Genomic DNA, 20,842 nt, shown 5'->3' on the forward strand with positions numbered 1-20,842 from the left:
AACGATGTCGTATGAGCCATACGACTTTCAACCTCAGAAGCACTTCAAGTAAGAATTATGGGATTGACGGTAATCGCTTGCAATCCTTTCAAACATCAAAGTGATTTTAATTAATTGACAATTTGAAAATATTTGAAAATTATAGTTATGATATATTTCCATATTTGAAATTTTTAATGTTTTAAAAAATTGGGTATTAAAAAATTGTAAAGTAATTTGATGATCAAGAGATTTTTAGAATAATAAAAACAAATTTTATAATTCTATGAAATTAAAATAATATAGATACAATTTAATATTATAATATATAACATTTAATTAATATATAAATATATTTAAACAAGTTCAATAAATGTTATAGTCTATGAAGAACATTGAACTGTTCAAGGATCGTCATCATCAGCAATCTCAAGAAGCCAAGTGTGCAAACTTGTCCAGATAAGCAAATGATCCCAATCAGCAATCCAACTTAGAACTTTGCTTCTAGACAAAGCACGTATGGCTGATAACTGGAACCATAATCGTCCCTTCCTAGTAGAGACATTGATGTCCTTCTTTATCTTTTGCATTTTCGGTTTTGATCCTCTGCAAAATATTTTTGTTTGTTTGTTTCCTTCTCTTGTATGGATTAACACCTTGTAAAGAACAGCCAAAGCTCTATAAATTCTGTAACTTTCTTGTTAACATTCAATCAATGAAAATACAAGCTATGAAATGTCCTGCTTAATCAAGCCAAAATTAAGCTAGCTGATTTCTTAATTTGGTATCAGAGCCAATAGAAATGGCATGAGAGAACAATAACTCTTCTAACTTCAACCCAACACCTCAAGGAATTCAAACATTACCCAACAATGCAATGAGCTCAATGTGTACACTGAAGCTTAACCATGACAACTTTCTTCTTTGGAAAAAACATGGTTTTCCCAATCATTAAAGGAAACAAATTTGAGGGCTTCATCACAAGATCCAAACCAAGCCTGCCTGAATACAAAAAGAAAGTGGTGGAGGGGAGCACCGAAGTAGAAATAACAGTGAATCCAAATTTTGAAGATTGGTTCACCCAAGATCAGATGTTGCTTGGGTGGCTCTACAGCTCAATCGAAATAAACATAGCCTACGAACTAATGGGGTACACAACATCAAAGCTACTTTGGGATGTCATCCGAGACCTGTTCACCATCAAAACAAGAGCAAACATGATCTACTACAAGAGAGAATTTATCAAAATACAAAAAAAGAACCTAAAAATGAAAGAATACTTGAAAGCCACAAAGAGCATCTCGGACGACCTTGCATTAGTAGGTCATCCCGTAACATTAAAAGATCTCATCTCTCAAATACTTACTAGCCTGGATTCTCCTGAATACAACCCATTAGTGTGCTAAATCACAAAGAAAGAAAGCATAAGTTGGGTAGAGCTCCAGTCTAGGTTGCTAAACTACAAAAGGAGACTCGAACAACTCAACTCTACAATGACTAATCTTAGCCTCGGTCGACCTTTAACAAACTTCTCCAATATCAAAAGCAACAAGAACTATCAAAACTCCCCTTTCTCAACCAACCAACAGAGGAGGTGGACAAAACAACAACCTCAACAGAGGAGGCCACTACAACACGAGAAGAAGAGGAAGAAACGACGGCAACTCCAGACCAATTTGCCAGGTATGCAGCAAAATTAGGCATACTGTCACTCACTGCTACTATCGTTATGATAATAGCTATATAGGAGCCATTTTCGAAAGCTCCACAAAAGTCCATCAAAGCTCAGCCTTTTCTGTCTCCACCGAAGCCAACCTTGAAAACCCAGTGTGGTATACCAACAGTGGTGCTAATCATCATGTTACAGGTGACACAAACATCCTGCAATCCAAACAAGCATATGGAGGAAATGAGAGTCTGATGATTGAAAATTGTGAAAAATTGTCTATCAAACACATCGATAAGGTAAATATTTACACATTTGAAAACCAAAAATTAGCATTAAACAGAGTGCTCCATGTATTTAAAATCAACAAAAACCTTCTGAGTATATTCAACTCACCTCTTCTAACAATATTGAAGTAATTTTTAACTCATATTGTTATTTTGTGAAGGACAAAGCCACCGGGAAGATGCTGATGTTGGGGAAGCTTAAAGATGGTCTATACTACTTGGGCTCCTCGAAACCAACTGTCTTTCATTATCTTCCTTGTCAAGCCTTGATTACTAACAAAAATAAATTTGATAGTGTCCGAACCCCTGAATAAAAAAACTACAAATACGGCACAGGAGACTGGGACACCCTTCATAAAAAATTCTAATTATTATTTTAGAATCATGTAAATCCTTTATTTTCAATGAAAATATCTTTTGTGATGCATGTCAACTAAGTAAGTCTCATTCTCTTCCTTACTCTCTGTCTTCGTCGCATGCCAACATCTCTTTTAAAATTATCCATATCGACATTTGGGGACCTTCCCCTCTCATTGCACCTTGGGGCCATAAGTACTGTGTAACCTTTATAGATGACTACAATCACTTTACCTATCTCTATCAACTCAAACAAAAATCGAACGTTCATCAAGTCTTTACCCTTTTCAAACAACAAATAGAAACCCAATTTAAAAAAAAAATAAAATGGCTCTAGTCAGATATGGGAGGAAATTCACTACATTAACTCAAACTCTTCAAAACAATGGAATAAAAATCAGATATTCTTGCCCTTTTTTTTTTACTCAAAATGGACGAGCTAAAAAGAAATACTGACACATAACCGAAACAGCTCTCAAACTCCTTGTTGAATCGGGAGTTCCTCTACAATATTGGTTTGATACTTTTGAAATAGTTGTGTTCCTCATAAACAGAATGCCTACATCCACTTTAAATCATACCTCACATCTTAAAAAACTGTATCACAAGGAACCCAACTACAAACAGCTAAAGACCTTCGGTTGTGCCTGCTTTCCTTACTTGAGACCATACTAGAATCACAAGCTCTCTTTCCACTCAACAAAGTGTGTCTTTCTTGGCTATAGCTCACTGCACAAAGGATATAAATGTCTTAGTTCCACTGGCAAAATCTGTGTCAAGAAATATTATTTTCAATGAATTAGAATTTCCTTTTCACCATGGCTTCACAAACATACATAATCCTGAAGTACCCTCTAGAATCATACTACCATTATGGTTCAATGTGTCCTCTTACCTCCCACTAGTTTCACCTTCTTCTGGGTGCTGAAATAGCGGAGACATCTCTGAAGCCGCAGCACCAGCATCTTTTCCTGCGGTGGAGACCTCACCTCATTACTACTTTAGAGACTCTCCTGCTAACAACACGAATGACAATAACATCTCTTAACGTGAACCAGAATCTCCTTGATCAAAACATGGTATCGCAACAACAAATAGAAGAGGAAGAACTGCTAATAGATGGCACTTTAACTGAAGCTCATAGGCACCAGATGATGACTAGAGCTCAAGCCAGAATTTTTAGACTAAGAAATTTGTCATAAGATTTTCAGTTATTCAGAGCAATAAAGGAAAATAACCTCACCATACCCACTTCGGTTACAAAAGCAATCAACAATCATCACTGAAAATCAGCAATGGAAAAAGAAATGATTGCCCTTAGCAACAATCAAACTTGGAAATTGGTTCCTTATCATCCTAAAATGAATCTTGTTGGGAACAAATGAGTCTACAGAATCAAGATAAATATAGATGACAGCTTTCAATGGTGTAAAGCCAGATTAGTCGCCAAAGGGTTTCATCAAACACCTGGAATTGCTTTTCACCAGACCTTCAGGCTAGTGATTAAGGCGTCAACTCTCCGAGTTATGCTAATTGTGGCAGTCACAAATGGATGGCACATCAAACAATTATATGTGAACAATGCCTTCCTAAATGGGGAACTGAAAGAGACAATGTCTATAAAGCAATTTGAAGGATTTGAAGACTTTGCACATCCTAATCATGTCTGCCAACTCAACAAAGCACTTTATGGACTCAAGCAAACTCCAAGAGTTTGGTTTGACAAGGCCAAATTCACCTTACTCAAATGGGGATTCAAAAATTCACAAGCAGATACATCTCCCTTCTTTTTTGTTACTGAAGCCACTAAAATCTTCATATTAATCTAAATTGACGATAAAATTGTTACAGGGAACAAGCCTGAAAAAATGTTTTATCAGTCAGTTTCACATCTTATTCACACTGAAGGACCTTAGTGATATTCATTTAGTCCTCGGCATTGAAGTAATGCGTAATGAAACTGGACTCTTCCTCACCCAAATAAAATATACTGAAAAACTCCTCAAACGAAAGAATATGTACTCTTCAAAACTATGTCCTACCCCCCAGCAATGGTTGGAAGTAATTTATCAGCAGAAGAGGGAGAAAAGTTGCCTGATCCGACCCTTTACAGGAAAATAATTGGTTCTCTCAAATACTTAACTCAAACAAGGCCAGATATATCGTTTACTGTCAATAAGCTCAGTCAGCTTATGCAAAAACCAAACCGACCATCACATGAAAGCTTTGAAGAGAGTGCTTAAGTATCTAAAAGGAACGACTAATATCAAATTTCATATCAAACCCAGTAGCAGATTAAGCATCGTCAGGTACTTTGATGCAGACTGCCTTGCTCAAAAGATGATTGTCGCTCAACCTCTGGTTACTGTGTCTATCTCGAAAAAAATTTAATATCTTGGAGCTCAAAAAAATAAAACGTTATCTCAAGATCAAGTGTCGAATCCGAATACAGGGCTTTGGCTCACCTATCCTGTGAAATTTCTTAGTTAGAGTCCTTGCTCAAAAAAATAAATATTGTCATCCCACAAGCCTCCATAGCTTGGTGTGACAATATGAGCGTTACAGCCCTTGCAAGCAATCTGATTTTTCATTCACAAACCAAATATATCGAAGTAGATGTCCACTTCATTCGTGACATAGTGACAAGAGGAGTTCTCGACATTAGATATGTGCCTTCATGCGATCAGACTACTGACTGTTTCACCAAGGCACTGTCACAAGCATAAGTTAAGTATTTTAGAGAGAAACTTGGCCTGGTTCGGTGGCCGCTTCCCTTAACAAGTTTGAGGGGGAATGTAAAGAACATTGAATTGTTAAGGGATCACCATTATCAATGATCTTAAGAAGCCAAGTGTGCAAACTTGTCCAGATCAACAAATGATCCCAGTCAGCAATCCAACTCAGCACTTTGCTTCCAGACAAAGCACGTATGGGCGACAACTGGAACTGTAATCGTCCCTTCCTGCCAGAGACGCTGATGTCCTTCTTTATCTTTTGCATTTTCAGTCTAACCCTCAGCAGAATATTTTTATTTGTTTGTTTCCTTCTCTTGTATGGATTAACACCTTGGAAATAGCAGCCAAAGCTCTATAAATTCTGTAACATTCTTGTTAACATTCAATCAATGAAAATACAAGCTGTGAGGTGTCCAGCTTGATCAACCCAAAATTAAGCTAGCTGATTTCTTAACTTAGTCATAATTAGTTCTAACTTAATCTTCTTTCTTAAAATGATTAAAACAAAATATTACAATGATTTTATAATTAATTATTAAATAATAATTTCATCACAATATTATTCTATTTTATATTAATAACTTGAGTGATTTCCATATTTGAAATTTTTAATGTTTTAAGAAAATTGGGTATAAAAAATTATAAAGTAATTTTGATGATCCAGAGATTTTTAGAATAGTAAAAAACAAAATCTTATAATTCTATGAAATTAAAATAATATAGATACAATTTGATATTATAATATATAACATATATAATTTCATTAATTAAAATAATTATTCTGGAATAATATATAATTTTAATTAATATATAAATATATTTAAACAAGTTCAATAAATGTTATAGTCATAAGTATTTCTAACTTAATCTTCTTTCCAATTTTAAAATGATTAAAACAAAATATTACAATAATTTTATAAGTAATTATTAAATAATAATTTCATTACAATATTATTCTATTTTACATTAATAACTTGAGGGGTCACTCTCAGACATGGTTATAAACTGCGGGTCGTTCAAGGAATAGCGAGACACAGATCCGTGCACGCAACAAAATAGTGAAAAATGTGCATTATCCATTTAATTAAAATTTAAAATTAGAATTTTCATTTAATTTTTACATTTTCTAGATTATATAATATTGTTCGAAATGAAACTAAAATGGTGAGAATTGCTTTATTTATTTATTTATTTATTATTATTTAATTATCTAAATATCTTACATTTTCTCTTCCTCGACTTTCTTCCCGTCGTTGCTCCTCCTTACAGTCGCCTTTTCAACATTTCGCTGCTCGTAAGCAGCCATGGGTACGACGACTTTTTGCCAACCCCTTTGCAACATCACTACTCCTCCATCCCTAACCTTCCTTGCAACAACAACTTCACACCACAAATACTCATTTCATTCAACACCACAAGCAATCAGCCATAGAATTATCAGGAGGAGATGCATCAAATTATCCCGTGCAGCGGCGGATACGAGCAGCACTAGTGCTCCATCACTTTATCAAACCAGAGAAAAAGTCGACGGTGGTGATTGGGGTGGTCTGGGCCCCGTTATCCAGGAGGAGTCTTCAGAGGAGAGAACCGTGGCGAAATACGATTGGAGGGAGGAATGGTACCCGTTGTACTTGGCCAAAGATGTACCGGACGATGCGCCTCTTGGTCTCACTGTATTTGACGAGCAGATCGTCTTGTACAAAGATGAAACCGGTGTGTTTCACTGTTATCAAGATCGGTGTCCCCACAGGTAACCTGCCATTCTCTCTTTTCATTTTCTCTCATGTTCCTTTTTTATTTTTCTCCTCTGTTTTTTTTTTTGGTAAGGTGAGAGGCTATGTCGAAGATAATCCATTTATCATAATTTTCTTTTAATGTCTTCAAAAATAGACGTGTATACCTATATATATATATATATATATACTTGCTCACTCAAACAGTTTGTTTCGCATGATTAAATTAATACAAACCTTCTGTAAAATTAATATAAAAATCCCCCAAGTGATTTGTAGTATCATCTATTAGAAGTAGCCTGTGATTTGTAAACCTCAGGTAACATCTATGTGATTGAACAGCATGAGCCCGTAACTTTAAATTAATGTTTTTCTGCTTCTTTGAGAACTCATGAACAATTCAAGCAATTTAGAGGCTTAGTTATGGAACAATTAAATTTTTATTATGAGATTTATTTAGATAATCGAAGTTAGTTCAAGAATGGAAGATAACACTTGTATTCCAAGAGCCTAAAAATTCAACTTCATGAAGTTTTGGAAGATATTATTGTAGTCCCATTTTAAATTCTCTCTAAACCTAAATTTTTTTTTTTTTTTTTTGTCTTTTGGTGTGAATTTTTCAAACACTTCAATTTATTTTCTATCCAATGTCTAATCCATTTCCTAGTTATAATTACCATGTTAGTATAAATATGTACGTGTACATATATATATATATGTATATATATCGATAACTACATCATGATGCATTGTCTTTGAGTTATTACCATTAAAATTTTGAAATATGTAAAGTTACACCATAGTATATAGTCTTTTGAGTTATCACCATGTGATTCTGAAATTTTATGATAGTAGGAATTCAATCTCTAACTTGATAAGTATCGAATTACAAATCAAAGAATTCAAAAGGGCACAACAAACTATTTACTAGTTATCTATATTAAGATTAATATGAAATTAAGACTATAGATTAACTACAAATTTAACAAAATAGAATTCAAAAGCAACCTAGTATAAATAATATATTGGACTTTTTCTTATCAACTTAAATTTTTTGAAATAATTAACAAAATCAATTAGTTTCTTATGGAATTACAAGTCAATCCTGTGCTATGCCCCTTCTATCGGAATTACTTTTAGCATAAGAAATGAACGGTCTGTTTTCAATACATGCTTTAACAAGTCGGTTTGTGCGCGAAAGGTTGTTATATATCGGCTAAATACCTATAATTTTTTTACTATTAGCTGATGTGAGATAATATAAAATTAGAAAGACAACGTAGCATGTAATGTAGGAAATTAGTTCTTTATACATGGTAGTGCTATTTCCCAAATCAGATGTTCAAGAGAGTGCATCTGTTAAGGTACATTATACTGTCTGTAATAGTTGTCTACTTTTTATAAAGAAAGAGAACGAGATTCTTGATGTAGAAAAGCCTCTGTATTTCTAGGTAACTCCAAAATATTGCTCTTACCTTTGTGTGCTTGCGACTTAAATCCTACCTATTTTTGTAGCCATTTGTATATGCATTGAGCTTTCGATACCTGCATTCATGTGTATCTTTTTTTCAAGGAGACCTGAATGCTAGTCTCTGCTAATTACAGGTTAGCTAAGCTATCTGAGGGTCAGTTGATGGATGGGAGACTAGAATGTCTGTACCATGGTTGGCAATTTGGTGCTGATGGCAAATGTGTCAAGATACCTCAGGTCCACCCTCAAGTCTACTTGCTTTACCTTTTTATCGTATCAAAACTCTACTTGTTTTGATGGTCACTCTTCCAGCTTCTAGCTCAATTTTTGGCTTTGATCATGCTTGATGTTCGAATTGCCTCGTATGTATGGTATTCCTACAATTAAGTAACTCTAGTTATGGAGTTTACTATGCTTTGGTCCTGATGTAAATGCATTAGAATTCTTCTAATGTGGGAACGGAAAAGAGCTACAACCTTCGTTGATCTGTGGAAAGAGCCTAATAGGCTAATATTTTACTGGCACTTTTCATTTAAGGAGAAAAAATCAAGAATCCAGATTCATCAGTTACTGGTGTTGATAATTTTCCTGTGTCAACAGCTTCCTGCAGATGCCAAGATTCCTCGAAAAGCATGTTTGAAGACTTATGAAGTGAAAGAATCTCAAGGAGTTGTGTGGGTGTGGATGTCAGTCAATACACCGCCAGAGGCAGACAAGCTACCCTGGTTCGAAAACTTTGCCAGACCAGGGTTTCAGGACATTTCAACAATCCATGAGCTTCCATACGATCACTCCATCCTCCTTGAAAACCTCATGGATCCAGCCCATGTGCCGATATCACATGACAGGACAGACTGGTCAGCCAAAAGAGAAGAAGCAGAGGCACTTGTTTTCCAGGTGACTGAGCGTACAGACAGAGGATTTGCAGGCTGGTGGGGTAGGGAGAAGAAAGATGGGTCAATGCCAAACTTTTTACACTTCCAAGCACCATGTGTTCTTCAAAATAACAGAGAGTTTGTTGACAATAATGGAGAAACACATTACTTTTCAGGCCTGTTTCTTTGTAGACCAACTGGACAAGGGAAATCTATGCTGATTGTTAGATTTGGGGCGACAAAACGAAATCCTTTAGTGAAGATGTTACCTAAATGGTACATACATCAGAATGCAAGCAAGGTATTCGAGCAAGACATGGGGTTTTTGTCGTCCCAAAATGAGGTATTGATGAGAGAAAAAGTGCCCACCAAAAAGCTGTACCTGAACTTAAAGTCTTCTGATACTTGGGTTGCTGAGTACAGGAAATGGATGGATAGAGTTGGGCATGGGATGCCATATCATTTCGGGCACAGCACAATATCTCTGCCTAAAGAACCTGCAGTGATAGAGCATGCCCCAGCCGGGCTCGTTGCTGGATTTTCTGCATCTGCTCCGGCCAAGGGAGGACTTGGGTCCATGCACGCTCCTAATTTGGGGAACAGGTACTTCAGGCATGTAATCCATTGCAGAAGTTGCAGCAAGGCAGTTAAAGCTTTCACTGCATGGAAAGAAACTCTTTCGAAGGTGGCTTTGGTGTTGGCTGCTCTGGCTATTATTGCATCAGGAAGGCAATGGAAGTCATTCCTTTTAGGGACTGCAGCACTGTGCCTGGGTGGGGTTTATATGTGCTCAACTGCTATTGCCATGAACACAACAAATTTCATAAGAACACACAGGAGATTATGACCTAGCATAAGATATTTTATACATGTACATTCTTTTTGAGGCAAACAAGAGACGTCCATTGTTGTATATGTGCGTTACTCTTACAAGCTTAGGTGTGCTTAATTTTATCTTGACATTTTTTACCAGGTCAGTTGTCTTAAATATAATGTGGGAATAGAACCCCCTAATTTTAGCAGAGGCTCAAGATATCTCAACATGTTCAAATTGATAGTAGAACTTTTGTTTTACTCTACTGTATCTTCTTTTTTGGAGACAACTACCCTCTTTTGCAACTTATTGGGCCATAGTAAAATCTGGGAAGAAATCCCACGCAGCCGAAAAGCTTTTGTAGGAAATAAACCAATATGCATAAACTAATTCTATATAATATATTTCTAGTTCCACCGGGTCTTAGAAATATACATTATGTCAAAACAACAGGTATTCAGCACTATGGTGAAATTTATATTTATAAATCTTAGTGTCTCAAAATTTTAGCCATTTTTTCTCTTTTTCTCTGCTGACAACTGCATTTGATGCCGATGCATGAGCTGCTTCAGCCTCTGCCAATGCTTTCCGGGTTTCATTTAACTTCCTCATCGCAGCCTCATAAACCAATTTTTCTTTTCTGTTTCTTCTTAGCATATCTTCAAGCTTCTCAACTCGCATTCTCAATTCCTTTACCTCATCATCATAGGCAACCAGAGCCCGTCTATCAACCTTCTTTTCCTCTCCTGAACCATTGTTTTGCTGCTTCTTTGCTGACCCACCACCATTCACAGCTTCATGATGCATGGCAAGTTGGTTATTGATGAGAGAGAAAACATCTGGTCTTGATTCTTCCTCTTCTTTTGCAGCCTTAACTGCTGCTGCATTCTTCTTTTCACGCTTTCTCTTACCACCTCTACTGCGTTTCTTCCCTCGATTCTCTTCTTTATTTTCAACATCATTCTGAGATTTTAGAGCATGATCAAGTGATTGCTTTGGTGGGAGGACTTTTACAGAGATGGGATCAACCATCCCCTGTCCAGATGCACCTAAACCCATTCCTTCCCGATAACCCATATTAGCCATCATCTTGGAAGCTATTCCTCGAGTGTGATTCTCCCATTTTGCGAAAATGGTAGTTTCTGTCTGGATACCCCTCTGTAGGGCAGTGCTCTCAAGAAAACCTAAACCCTGTGAACTCTCTTCCTCATCGTCACTAGAATCAGATTCAGATTGCTTGGCGCTGAAATCACTTTCATCTTCATCGCTTATTTCAGCATACTCAGATTTCGTCATAGCTCCAACCCCAAGCTTCACAGAGCTTCCATCATGTCGAAAAACAACCTTCCCTACTTTGACTTCATCATCCCATGATTCAAGTTCGGCTTCTCTCCAAATGCCAGCTTTACCATCTGAAATTGCCCAAATGCTGGTCCCTACCATTGACTGCTCCCATTTAATTGGGATATACTTCTTCAAGGATGATAGTGGGACATCAACTCCTGCACATATAAATCTATCTTAGCTTAGATGTACTAGAAACTACATGATGCCAAAATAAAAAACACAACAACGCTTGCATCATCATAGATATTGGATTTTGTTTGCTCAAGAAAAAATTAGATATTGGATATGGTAGTCGTAGTTCTTTAGATAATGCGAGATAAAAACATGGTGCCAAAATTGTCTTCATCAATTTGCATAGCCTGCTATAAAAACTATTGCATCGTACCATGTGACAGGCAGCAGCTACCGCCAAATCGACATCTTTGTTGAAGAAAGAACTTGCAAATCTGCACTAGGGTGGTCGAGCATTAGTTAACTGACACATGAGAAAATAAATACCACATTCGGTAGGATAAAACATGCTTGATTAGAATTTAATATATTATTCTTTGTGCTCTCAGCCAAAGAAAATCTAGTTCATACAAGTGAGCAGAGTAGTAAAAAATAGTTAGGAAAAGAAAGCTACATATGAGTAAAAAAAAAAATTCAAGCACTTTGAAACCTTGTGGCAGTGCTTAACAAAATAGAAGATTAGCTTTCATAATCAAATAACAAAGGAGAGTCAACAAGTGTCTAATAAACAGAAATCCATATGTATAACCAAATCCAATTGAAGTCAACTGATAATTTTGATACACCAGTTCATCAGAATATATAAATGGACAAAATTAGAAGATACAAAGGATCTTTGCAGATCCATGAAAATGGTAGAAAGGCCAAGAAAAACCCACGCTCACCATCATTTTTTCCGATGTAGGTGTGAGGAAAGAAACCTTCGCAGAATTAGAGCCTTCCAATCCAACAATTTGACCATTATACCATCGTCCATCAGCATTACGGAACCTGCATTTTGATCCAATAGAATAGGTTTGCTCCCCAAGGGGCTCTGGTTCAACATCATCACCTGGATCAAGGGGCTCAACTTCAACGTTCTCGTCAGAGTGATGGCAAACATGCAGTGCAGAATCAGCTTCTCGCAACAGCCGTGCTCTTTTAAGATGAAGAAGCCCTTCCTCTGCATCTTTGATCGCCTGAACAAGCTCTCCATGAACCTATCACAACCACATAAAAAAAATGCGTCAATAAAAGGGTAAAAGAAGAAGCAGAACTGTAAAAATAAAGAACACAGGATACGAAGGAGCTCCTCATCAGCTCTTTTCAGTGATTTTCCTCAACAGCTTAGAGGAGAATCAAATAACCCAAGCACAAGCCTTCCTCCATAATTTTCCCGCCATAAAAAACACGTAATTTTCTCCCAGAAAAAGAAAAGGGTTTCAGCAGATAAGATTCCTGCTTTATATAGATAGGAACCGTATATATAAAGCTACAATGCCATAGAACTGAAGTTGCAGAGGAACAAGAGGATATTTTCAGGTTGTGTTTCAACACTAAAATATCAGCTGACCAAAGATGGATTGAGTTTAAGGCAAGTACCCGATTCTTTCAGTAGAATAATTTTTTTCACCAAAAAAAAAAAACAGAAACAAAATATCAGTAGTGCAGGTTTGAATTAATCCCACAATGTTTAGCCACAAATCTAAATTGGATGTTTTTATCTAGTCATTTCATCAAGTAATGATAGTATCACAAGGCAGAATTTTTTTAAAAAGAAAAAATGAAAGAATGTATAAAATTTCACGGGAAAACGTAAAGATAAGAAGAGATGCGCTCGAAAATAATTTTTTTCTTTTTTAAAGAGAAAGGAAAGACAACGTAAAAAGTTGTTCGGCTACCAAGAAACCTTATTCAGAAAAGAGATGTAGAGATAGAGAGAGTGAGCGAGCAAAAGATGAGTACCAAGAGGAGCTCGGGATTGGAAGGGTCAAAAGCAAGGGCATCACTAATGGCAGCGAGAGAGTCTCTTTGATCCTTCAACTGAAGCTCTAACTGATTCTCTAAAGCTCTCTCTTCATCTTCAACTTCGCTTCCCGTTGCCTGCGCGGAAGAGAGAGGATCCATTCGACTTTTGGCAGATGAGCGAGATCAACACCGAAGAAGAAAGAAATCCTCTACAGGCAGAAATGTTATACCGAACAAGATGATCCGACGTCGTTTCACAAAAGAAAGGATAAATCAACGTCACGTGCATATCTCGTGAAGAGCAGCAAATGCCAAACGCCTTTTTCTTTAGTCCCTGGGAAACCAAAAGTTAACAGGAGCGGGAAAATATCATCTGCAATCTAAAATTAACAAAAAAGAAACCCTAGGAGGGAGAGAAAAGTTACTTCAGAGCGACGGAGGATGGATCATCACCTTCGTCAACAGAATCATCACCAAGCTATGGATACTTTGGTGAATCTGTTCACCAAAGCGAACCATGATCTCTCTGTGGTTCACTACAAGCTGGAGAAGGAGTTTCAGCAAATTTATCCTAATAATGTAAGCGAACCTAATTTCTGATTACGCTTTAAATTCTAATTCAGTTCGGGATCTCTTTTTTGCAAGTGAACTTTAAGGGTGAGTTGTTCGTGGTAGGCAAATCCAATGAAGCTGTTATATAGGATAAAGAAGGTACAGGAAGATGTTCTGACCTTGAAAGAGCAATGCCGTGAACTTTTATCAGCCAAACAGGTTCCTGCTTACCTGCTTTACTGTTAGTTTTGGTTCTGAGAAAATGTACTTTCAATTTTGGTAATTTAAGTTTTTTTTTTTTCTTTTTTTCACTAAAAATAAGAGCTGATAAGAAATCCAGAGTTAGGAATTCGAAATATACGAGATTTTAGTTATATTATTATGGGTGTAAACTTGCATAAGTTTGAGAAGTTCATTACTTCTTCCTGAATATACGTGGTTAGTTATGTTTTGATGTTCGATTTATGGAATCTGATAGTCCTTTCTCACGTTAATAAGATTTAAATCTTAATTATTTAACAACTTCTTCAGCACTTCTGCGAAAGAGAATTGAATTTAGATTAGAATTGTAGTTTTATAATGTACATCTTGCTAATGTGCAGGAGTTGATCGACAAGGCTCGAACAACTCTTGTTGGAAACAGAAGCATACTGCAGCGGATGCAGGCATCGTTGGATGTTCCCACCACAAGTGATGCAGATGATCCTGCATTTGCTAGCTTCAACCAGGTTTAACATTTTTAGAGATATTTTTCATTCACTATTCAATCTAGTGTTTACTTTTGTGGTTGCCCATTTTCGTAATGGTGTTGAAGCTTTGCACCATTTGCCAGCAGGCAACCAAGATTAAGCTAATGGCAAGGCTTTGCTTGCAAGCAAATTCATAAGGAGAGATGTTACTTGGATAGCTACTGCTTTGCCAACAATAACCTAGATTTTTCTCATACTCTTGTATTCATTCCATTCATTGTTACACATGCATACACCAATGAATTTGCCAATGCTTCAAAAGAAAGTGCTTCACCCACCTCTCCGGCTCACTTATGCAGATTATTGATGAATGGACAGCTCAAGTCAGATCAAGAACAGGTAGAGGTGCACACCACTCTTTAACAATTTATTTCTGCAGTTCTCTTTCTGTTGGGGTTAATTGGTTAAAGGACATCATTCTTCTTGATCATCGTCCATGGACTGTGAAAGTTTCAAGCTTGAAGATAGTAATTTCACACATATAATCAAAACAGTTGTGCATGTAAAGTTTCCTACATATAAAATGGTAGTAACTTCAGCTTTCTTTCAACAGACTGGCACTCGAAGAAGCTATCTGGGCCCCGAGTACAATTTTTATTTTTTTGCCTGTTTTTGAGATATTGTTATTGATGCAGGGAACGAAGAGCATGACTCAGATTCTGAAGACATAAATAAGTTACTTTTCTCAGCCATAGTTCAGACTAACTAAACAACTTCCCCAAGGTGTATTTCTGGGTGCAAAATTGTTATATCTCAAGGTTCTAGAATTTTACAATAACAAAAAATCTGATTATTATATTGCTTAAGTTTGTAAAACTTGTCTTACCTTACTTGTATTAGCTGTTATCGGATGAGATTTTTTTGGTCATTGACATTCACTTGGAGACACACCAAGGGGACTCTAAACTGAATTTGAATCCAACATGTTGAACCCCCCACAGCTAATAGGAACTCTTGTCCTGATTTTAGCCCAAGCTGTTGTCTAATGAGATTGTCACCATGTAAAATACAAGAAGACAGGTCCTGTATATGAGCATTTTGTAGATTTAGTTATGTGATGCAAGATCACTATAGTTTATCTCTAATTTCTGTTGTAGCTTTCTTTGTCTGGGTACCGCGGGTGGAATCCATAGATTTCTCATGTATAATAGATTCAATTCATTAGAGATAATTTATGTGCCGCCCACAATTTTAGCTCATGTATGCCAATTGAAGAACCGTGCCATTCTTGCATTGCACGATAGATGACACACCATGAGCTGTAAATAACATATCGAAAAGGATTGTGAAGGGCAGGAAACACATATACAGTAATGTAGACGAGACAACTAATAAAATCTATGAAGAAATTTATGAATATGTTAATAATATATATTAGAGTAAATAATTATTTAGTTGCTGAATTATTGGTTATGTTGTAAGTTTGTTCCTTTTTTAACAATTTGTTCCTTCAACTTTACAAAATTGTTTCAAATGCATTTTCAAAGTCCTTCTAGGGACTAAAAACTTAAAAATATAAATTTTTATCCACAGCTAAGAATTTGAAAATAAAAATAATAAATGATAATTGCAGGGTTTTTATTTTTCGTTACTGTCTTTTATTCTTATCTTATCTGCATGGTTTAAAACAAGTAAATTATTTATCCTTGTTAAGTTTATTACCATTCCATATATTAGGCTTTTGGCTGGCAGCTGCTGGCGTAATCTATGGAATAACACAGCATTCAAGTTCATAGATGATTGCTCCCACAAATACGCAGCAAAAGTTAGATACTACAAACATATTTTAGACCTGGGAAAGCAATCAATGTACCTTTGTTTCAAGAATTCACTACATGTTAATGTTTTCACGTATAATGATGTGATTTTTCAAATCTACAACAAAAATAATGCAAAGTCCGATCTGTACTCCCGGATTAAAAGATCTATGACTATTCAAACACTTGACCATATTTTCCACAAAATAAATGGAGAATAAATCAAACTTAATGAGATGTTGCTTCAAAGACCTGTACGGTTTTTACTTCTGACTTTACAGCACCAAAAAACTCTTTTGCTACTTGGAAATCGGTGGCTCTCCCAACCACTTGGCTCGGAAACCAGTTCCCTTGCAATTGGAACAGAACATTGACCCCTGGAAAAATCATACTTTTGTTACCCTCTAATTTCAGCTTGATCTCAAGTTTGAAGGTTGAGGGCAGGGAAGGAAACGTGATTGTAAGTTTGAAGGTTTTGTTATACCTTTCCGGCACAAATTACACAGCTTGTGTTCCTAGATGGGACTTGGCAGAGTATGTTATCACCGAGGATAAAGAAGCCTGTACCGCCACACCATTTGCATTCAACATGCCCCTTTGAGTTGCAAGAAGAACATGCAACAGGCCTCGGTTGCTGAAAGAAATATGAATAAGTGAAAACTCAAAGAGAGCAGAATCTTCGTTTCTTTGAGTAGTAGATGAAAACAAATCAACCCCAAGTTCCAAAAAGAATCATAATAAGCAATAAGGAGTCCATATTCTTGCATTGGCCTATTACAAAACAATATATCTACTATCAATAAATCAACAATCAAACACAATCTAGGCAACATTTACAACTAGTGCTAACAAGAATGGTTATCAGAATCCACATCTGATAAAAAAGGATAATCACTACTATCACCGAACAGGTATACAAGACCAATGATCGAAGGATACTGCAGTTTGTTGCGATGAAATTGACTTTCTGAGCAAGCCACCTATTGATTACGACTGAATCATATATTTGAAACTACGTCTGTGGTCATTTGCCAATTAACTTGAAGATACCAGACAACCCCAAGGCATATTGAGTCCACAACCCATCGCCACTCGGGCACAAGCCAGAAAGCTAAAAGGATCATGAATTTTGGGCACCTCCAACTAGGTAATAATAACTTCACATAAGGAGCAATTAAAACAGGATTAGGCCATAAGACATCGTACAGATCACATCCATTGACATATCAACTCTTAAACATTGTTGATTCTTTGAAATAGGAACAGGTAGATTTGTAGTCCTGCCGCCACAAGCGAGAACAAATACAATCCAACTCAGAGTTGGTTCAATTGTGAATCATAGATTACTAAAATTTTACCTATCAACTAACTGAAAATTAGGAATGACGTCAGAATAGAATAAGGTTCAATTCATCAATTTTCCAATTGATCAAAGAGTTACGTCATCTTCTAATTGGTTTCAGGGACCCCTTTCAAAGGGGAATGAACCTTTACTCTTCACACAGTTCCACGTCTAACAAGACGATTCCAAATCGTAATTCCCGTTCTATTTTCAAGCGATCAAACACAGCCTAAACGACCATCCCGACCTCAATGGTAAACAAAAAATGACAATAGAAATCCTAGGCGGTAATACATGATAAAATTCAGATGAAGAAGAGATTAGAAAGAAAGCTAAAATAAATTAAAAATGATGGACGAAAGTTTATAATACTACCTGAGAGATTAGCCAGGCTTGTTCCATGCGCTTAACGAAATCGGAAGAGCTTTCATATGAATCGACGACGGAGGCTCTCACAAGTGAAACCCTAGAGCTGGCGGATGCGGAATGAAGGACAACGGGAAAGGCCGTCACCAGTCTGGTCGTGGATAAAGAGCTCGAGAAGTAAAGCGGTTTAGGTCGAGTCATAGGCCTACAGCATACGCAAGTCGTCATCTCCTCTTGTTACAAGCAACGAGTACAGAGATATTATTATAATGTATAGATACATATAGTATTATGTAGCAAGAGGTGAGATTTCGGGGGTTTGTTTGTCTTGTAGCGGGAACCAAACTGAAAAATCCCCCGGTTTTCAGAGACGAAGGAAGAAGATAACTGTGAGCTTAATTAATTATCTTTAGGATGGACGGATTATGGGCCCACTTTTACGTACCCAATTGCAGACCAGGCCGGGTTAAACCTCAAGTTTTGGGTTCATTAATTTAACCGGCCTAGTCCGGCCCGTCTGGAAATCTAAAACAAATAAACTCCTATTCGTCTATGAAATAAATAATCATCGTACTAATGGAAGAACATTAGAAATATATATATATATATATATATTTTGAAGAATTGAGGTATGAATGGAGACAAAAACATAAAAAATAAATGGTGGCATGTTTTTGTCATTGTAGTATTAATTCAAAATTAGTAAATTTTAGATTAAATTAAATAATTAGATTGAATATAATTTGGAATAGTTGGAGGTAAAAAGGCAACCTTCTTTAATTGCCCCAATCACTTCGCTTCTTTTTTTTTTTTTTTTTACAATAATCCTACTCTTTCAATTTTCATAATGAAAACAAAATTATATTTAGATTTTAAATTATTTTATAATTAAATAATGAGAATTTTTTATTTATTTATTTTTAATTTTTGGGTCTTTCAACATTAATACTTTAAACTTCTTATTTGCTCTCCATCGTTCATCAAAAACTTTGGAATAATATTTAATTATTAAAATTACGTGTCAACTTATAAGGAGAATTGTTCACATCAATTACACAATTCCATTACTTGTATTAATTGATTTGACACTGACCCATTACCACTCCTTACCATATTAATATAAATATATATATATATATATATATATATGCACACACACACACACACACTAATAAATTGGTTAATTATTAAATTCATATACATTAGTTAACTTCAACCCCTGTAATTTATTACATTGATTGCACCAACCTGTCAAAGTTTATACTAACTTTAATTAAAATGTTGTCCATTTCATTTTTATACATTAACCATATGCACCCTTCAATTGGCTATTGATCAATATAAGTTACGGTTGGAATCTACAAATACAAGTTATGGTATCTAAATCTAATATCTTTAGTTTTTGCAATATGTTTCTCTTATTTATTTATAATTAGGTTATGTTTGTATTTTTATATATTAATTATTTTATTTATGTGCAAAGAAGTATTAAGATATATTATAATCAATAAATTAATAAATTAAATTATTTTATGTAAATTTTTTATAAAAAAAAAAACTACCAATACCTTATTTTTTGTATAAACAGTACTAGTAATGTGGTTAAAATACATAATTAGAATAAGATAATATTTTTTGATAAAGTACTAGTTGATGCATTTGATGCTTAATTAAAAGATGTATTATTAGTTAAAGTTCTTACAAACAACACTAAGAGAAAAGGTTTGCAAAATTAGTGTGGTAATACATTAGAGATAAGTACTTATATATCATACTGATTTTTGCTAACAATATATCATATAATATTTTATAAATAAACATTTTTTTTTTGGTTCTGGTTAAAAAATAATAAGATGTGGGATGATGGAAACCTAAATTTAAGACAATGTACTAAATTTTTTGAAATAAACAACATTCTCAACTGAGGAATATCATTCGTGATCTATTTTGAGAAAATAAGTACTAAATATTTTATAGATATTTACTTTATAAGTAGCAAAATATAATAATAATATATTAAAATACTACATGACGAAGTTATTAAATTCATAGACTAGATAGTAATATGCATTTCACCGAAATTCTAAAGTTGGATGAATATTGTTTCATTATTTAAATGGTTTTGGCATATATTATTAGCTCCTGAGTATTGTGCTTTAAAAAACTTGAATCATGATGATAGTTGTAGCAAAATCAACCATTGGTTTACTATATTAATTCTAAAGAAAATGTCATTTACTAAACATTTTGGAGCGTTTGGCCCATGTAACAAGGTCACAAAAATAATCAAAATCCAAAATAAATAGACTCAAACTAATTCTCTTTGAAATTATTCAGAAAATAAGTGTGTACATATTTTAATAAATGCATAACATGTAATACATCGTTGTTTTCTGTTTAGAGTAAACTAGTAAATTAATCATCAAAATTTGATATTTGTTGTAAGTTAATTTCTAATATTTTTAATTATAATTTAATTATGCGCAAAGAAGTATTAAGATATATTATAGTCAATTAAAAAAAACTATTTATACGTTATTTTTTGTATAAACAGTACTAGTAATGTAGTTAAAATACATAGTTAGAATAAGATAATGATATTTCATAGAGTATTGACGCATTTGATGCTTAATTATAAGATGTATTATTAGTTAAAGTTCTTACAAACAACACTAAGAGAAAACATTTGCAAAATTAATGTAGTAATACATTAGAGATAAATACTTATATATCATACTCTTTTTTTGCTAACGATATATCGTACAATATTTTAGAAATATTTTTGTTATAGTTCAAAAATAATAAGATGTGGGAAGATGGAAACCTAAATTTAGTATAATACGTAACACTTGG

General features: G+C 35.0%; 4 protein-coding genes across 8 annotated transcripts; 2 read left to right on the plus strand and 2 right to left on the minus strand.

Moving 5' to 3' along the window:
- The first annotated feature begins 6,216 nt into the window (after positions 1-6,216).
- Positions 6,217-10,125, plus strand: TIC55-II (translocon at the inner envelope membrane of chloroplasts 55-II). The gene is made up of 3 exons (XM_088207113.1): positions 6,217-6,774; positions 8,363-8,465; positions 8,829-10,125. The coding sequence occupies exons 1-3, from the start codon at positions 6,329-6,331 to the stop codon at positions 9,948-9,950; spliced, it is 1,671 nt and encodes a 556-aa protein (XP_088063239.1). The 5' UTR covers positions 6,217-6,328; the 3' UTR covers positions 9,951-10,125.
- Positions 10,126-10,295: 170 nt separating this feature from the next.
- Positions 10,296-13,454, minus strand: LOC110808266 (zinc finger (CCCH-type) family protein / D111/G-patch domain-containing protein). Its single transcript, XM_022033700.2, has 4 exons — positions 13,221-13,454; positions 12,161-12,475; positions 11,650-11,710; positions 10,296-11,419 (listed from the first exon to the last, which is right to left on the minus strand). Exons 1-4 carry the CDS (start codon positions 13,380-13,382, stop codon positions 10,416-10,418), a joined length of 1,542 nt encoding a protein of 513 aa, XP_021889392.1. The 5' UTR covers positions 13,383-13,454; the 3' UTR covers positions 10,296-10,415.
- Positions 13,455-13,503: 49 nt separating this feature from the next.
- Positions 13,504-15,577, plus strand: LOC110808268 (spindle/kinetochore-associated protein). 5 transcript variants are annotated; one of them, XR_002538602.2, is made up of 5 exons: positions 13,504-13,802; positions 13,899-13,994; positions 14,378-14,503; positions 14,608-14,863; positions 15,160-15,577. XR_002538602.2 is itself a non-coding variant. In XM_022033702.2 (5 exons), exons 1-5 carry the CDS (start codon positions 13,665-13,667, stop codon positions 15,152-15,154), a joined length of 483 nt encoding a protein of 160 aa, XP_021889394.1. In that variant the 5' UTR covers positions 13,504-13,664; the 3' UTR covers positions 15,155-15,577. The 5 variants fall into 5 exon arrangements, 4 of the variants coding, with proteins under 4 accessions (XP_021889394.1, XP_021889395.1, XP_021889398.1 ...); XM_022033702.2 differs by having other exon boundaries at positions 14,824-14,869; positions 15,078-15,577; XM_022033703.2 differs by having other exon boundaries at positions 14,824-14,869.
- Positions 15,578-16,290: 713 nt separating this feature from the next.
- LOC110808270 (DnaJ/Hsp40 cysteine-rich domain superfamily protein) lies at positions 16,291-18,368 on the minus strand. Its single transcript, XM_022033710.2, has 3 exons — positions 17,999-18,368; positions 16,766-16,915; positions 16,291-16,658 (listed from the first exon to the last, which is right to left on the minus strand). Exons 1-3 carry the CDS (start codon positions 18,215-18,217, stop codon positions 16,581-16,583), a joined length of 447 nt encoding a protein of 148 aa, XP_021889402.2. The 5' UTR covers positions 18,218-18,368; the 3' UTR covers positions 16,291-16,580.
- Positions 18,369-20,842: the final 2,474 nt, after the last annotated feature.

The sequence above is a fragment of the Carica papaya genome, chromosome 7, assembly GCF_054855325.1.
Source record: "Carica papaya isolate Zhongbai chromosome 7, ASM5485532v1, whole genome shotgun sequence".
Lineage (NCBI taxonomy): Eukaryota > Viridiplantae > Streptophyta > Magnoliopsida > Brassicales > Caricaceae > Carica > Carica papaya.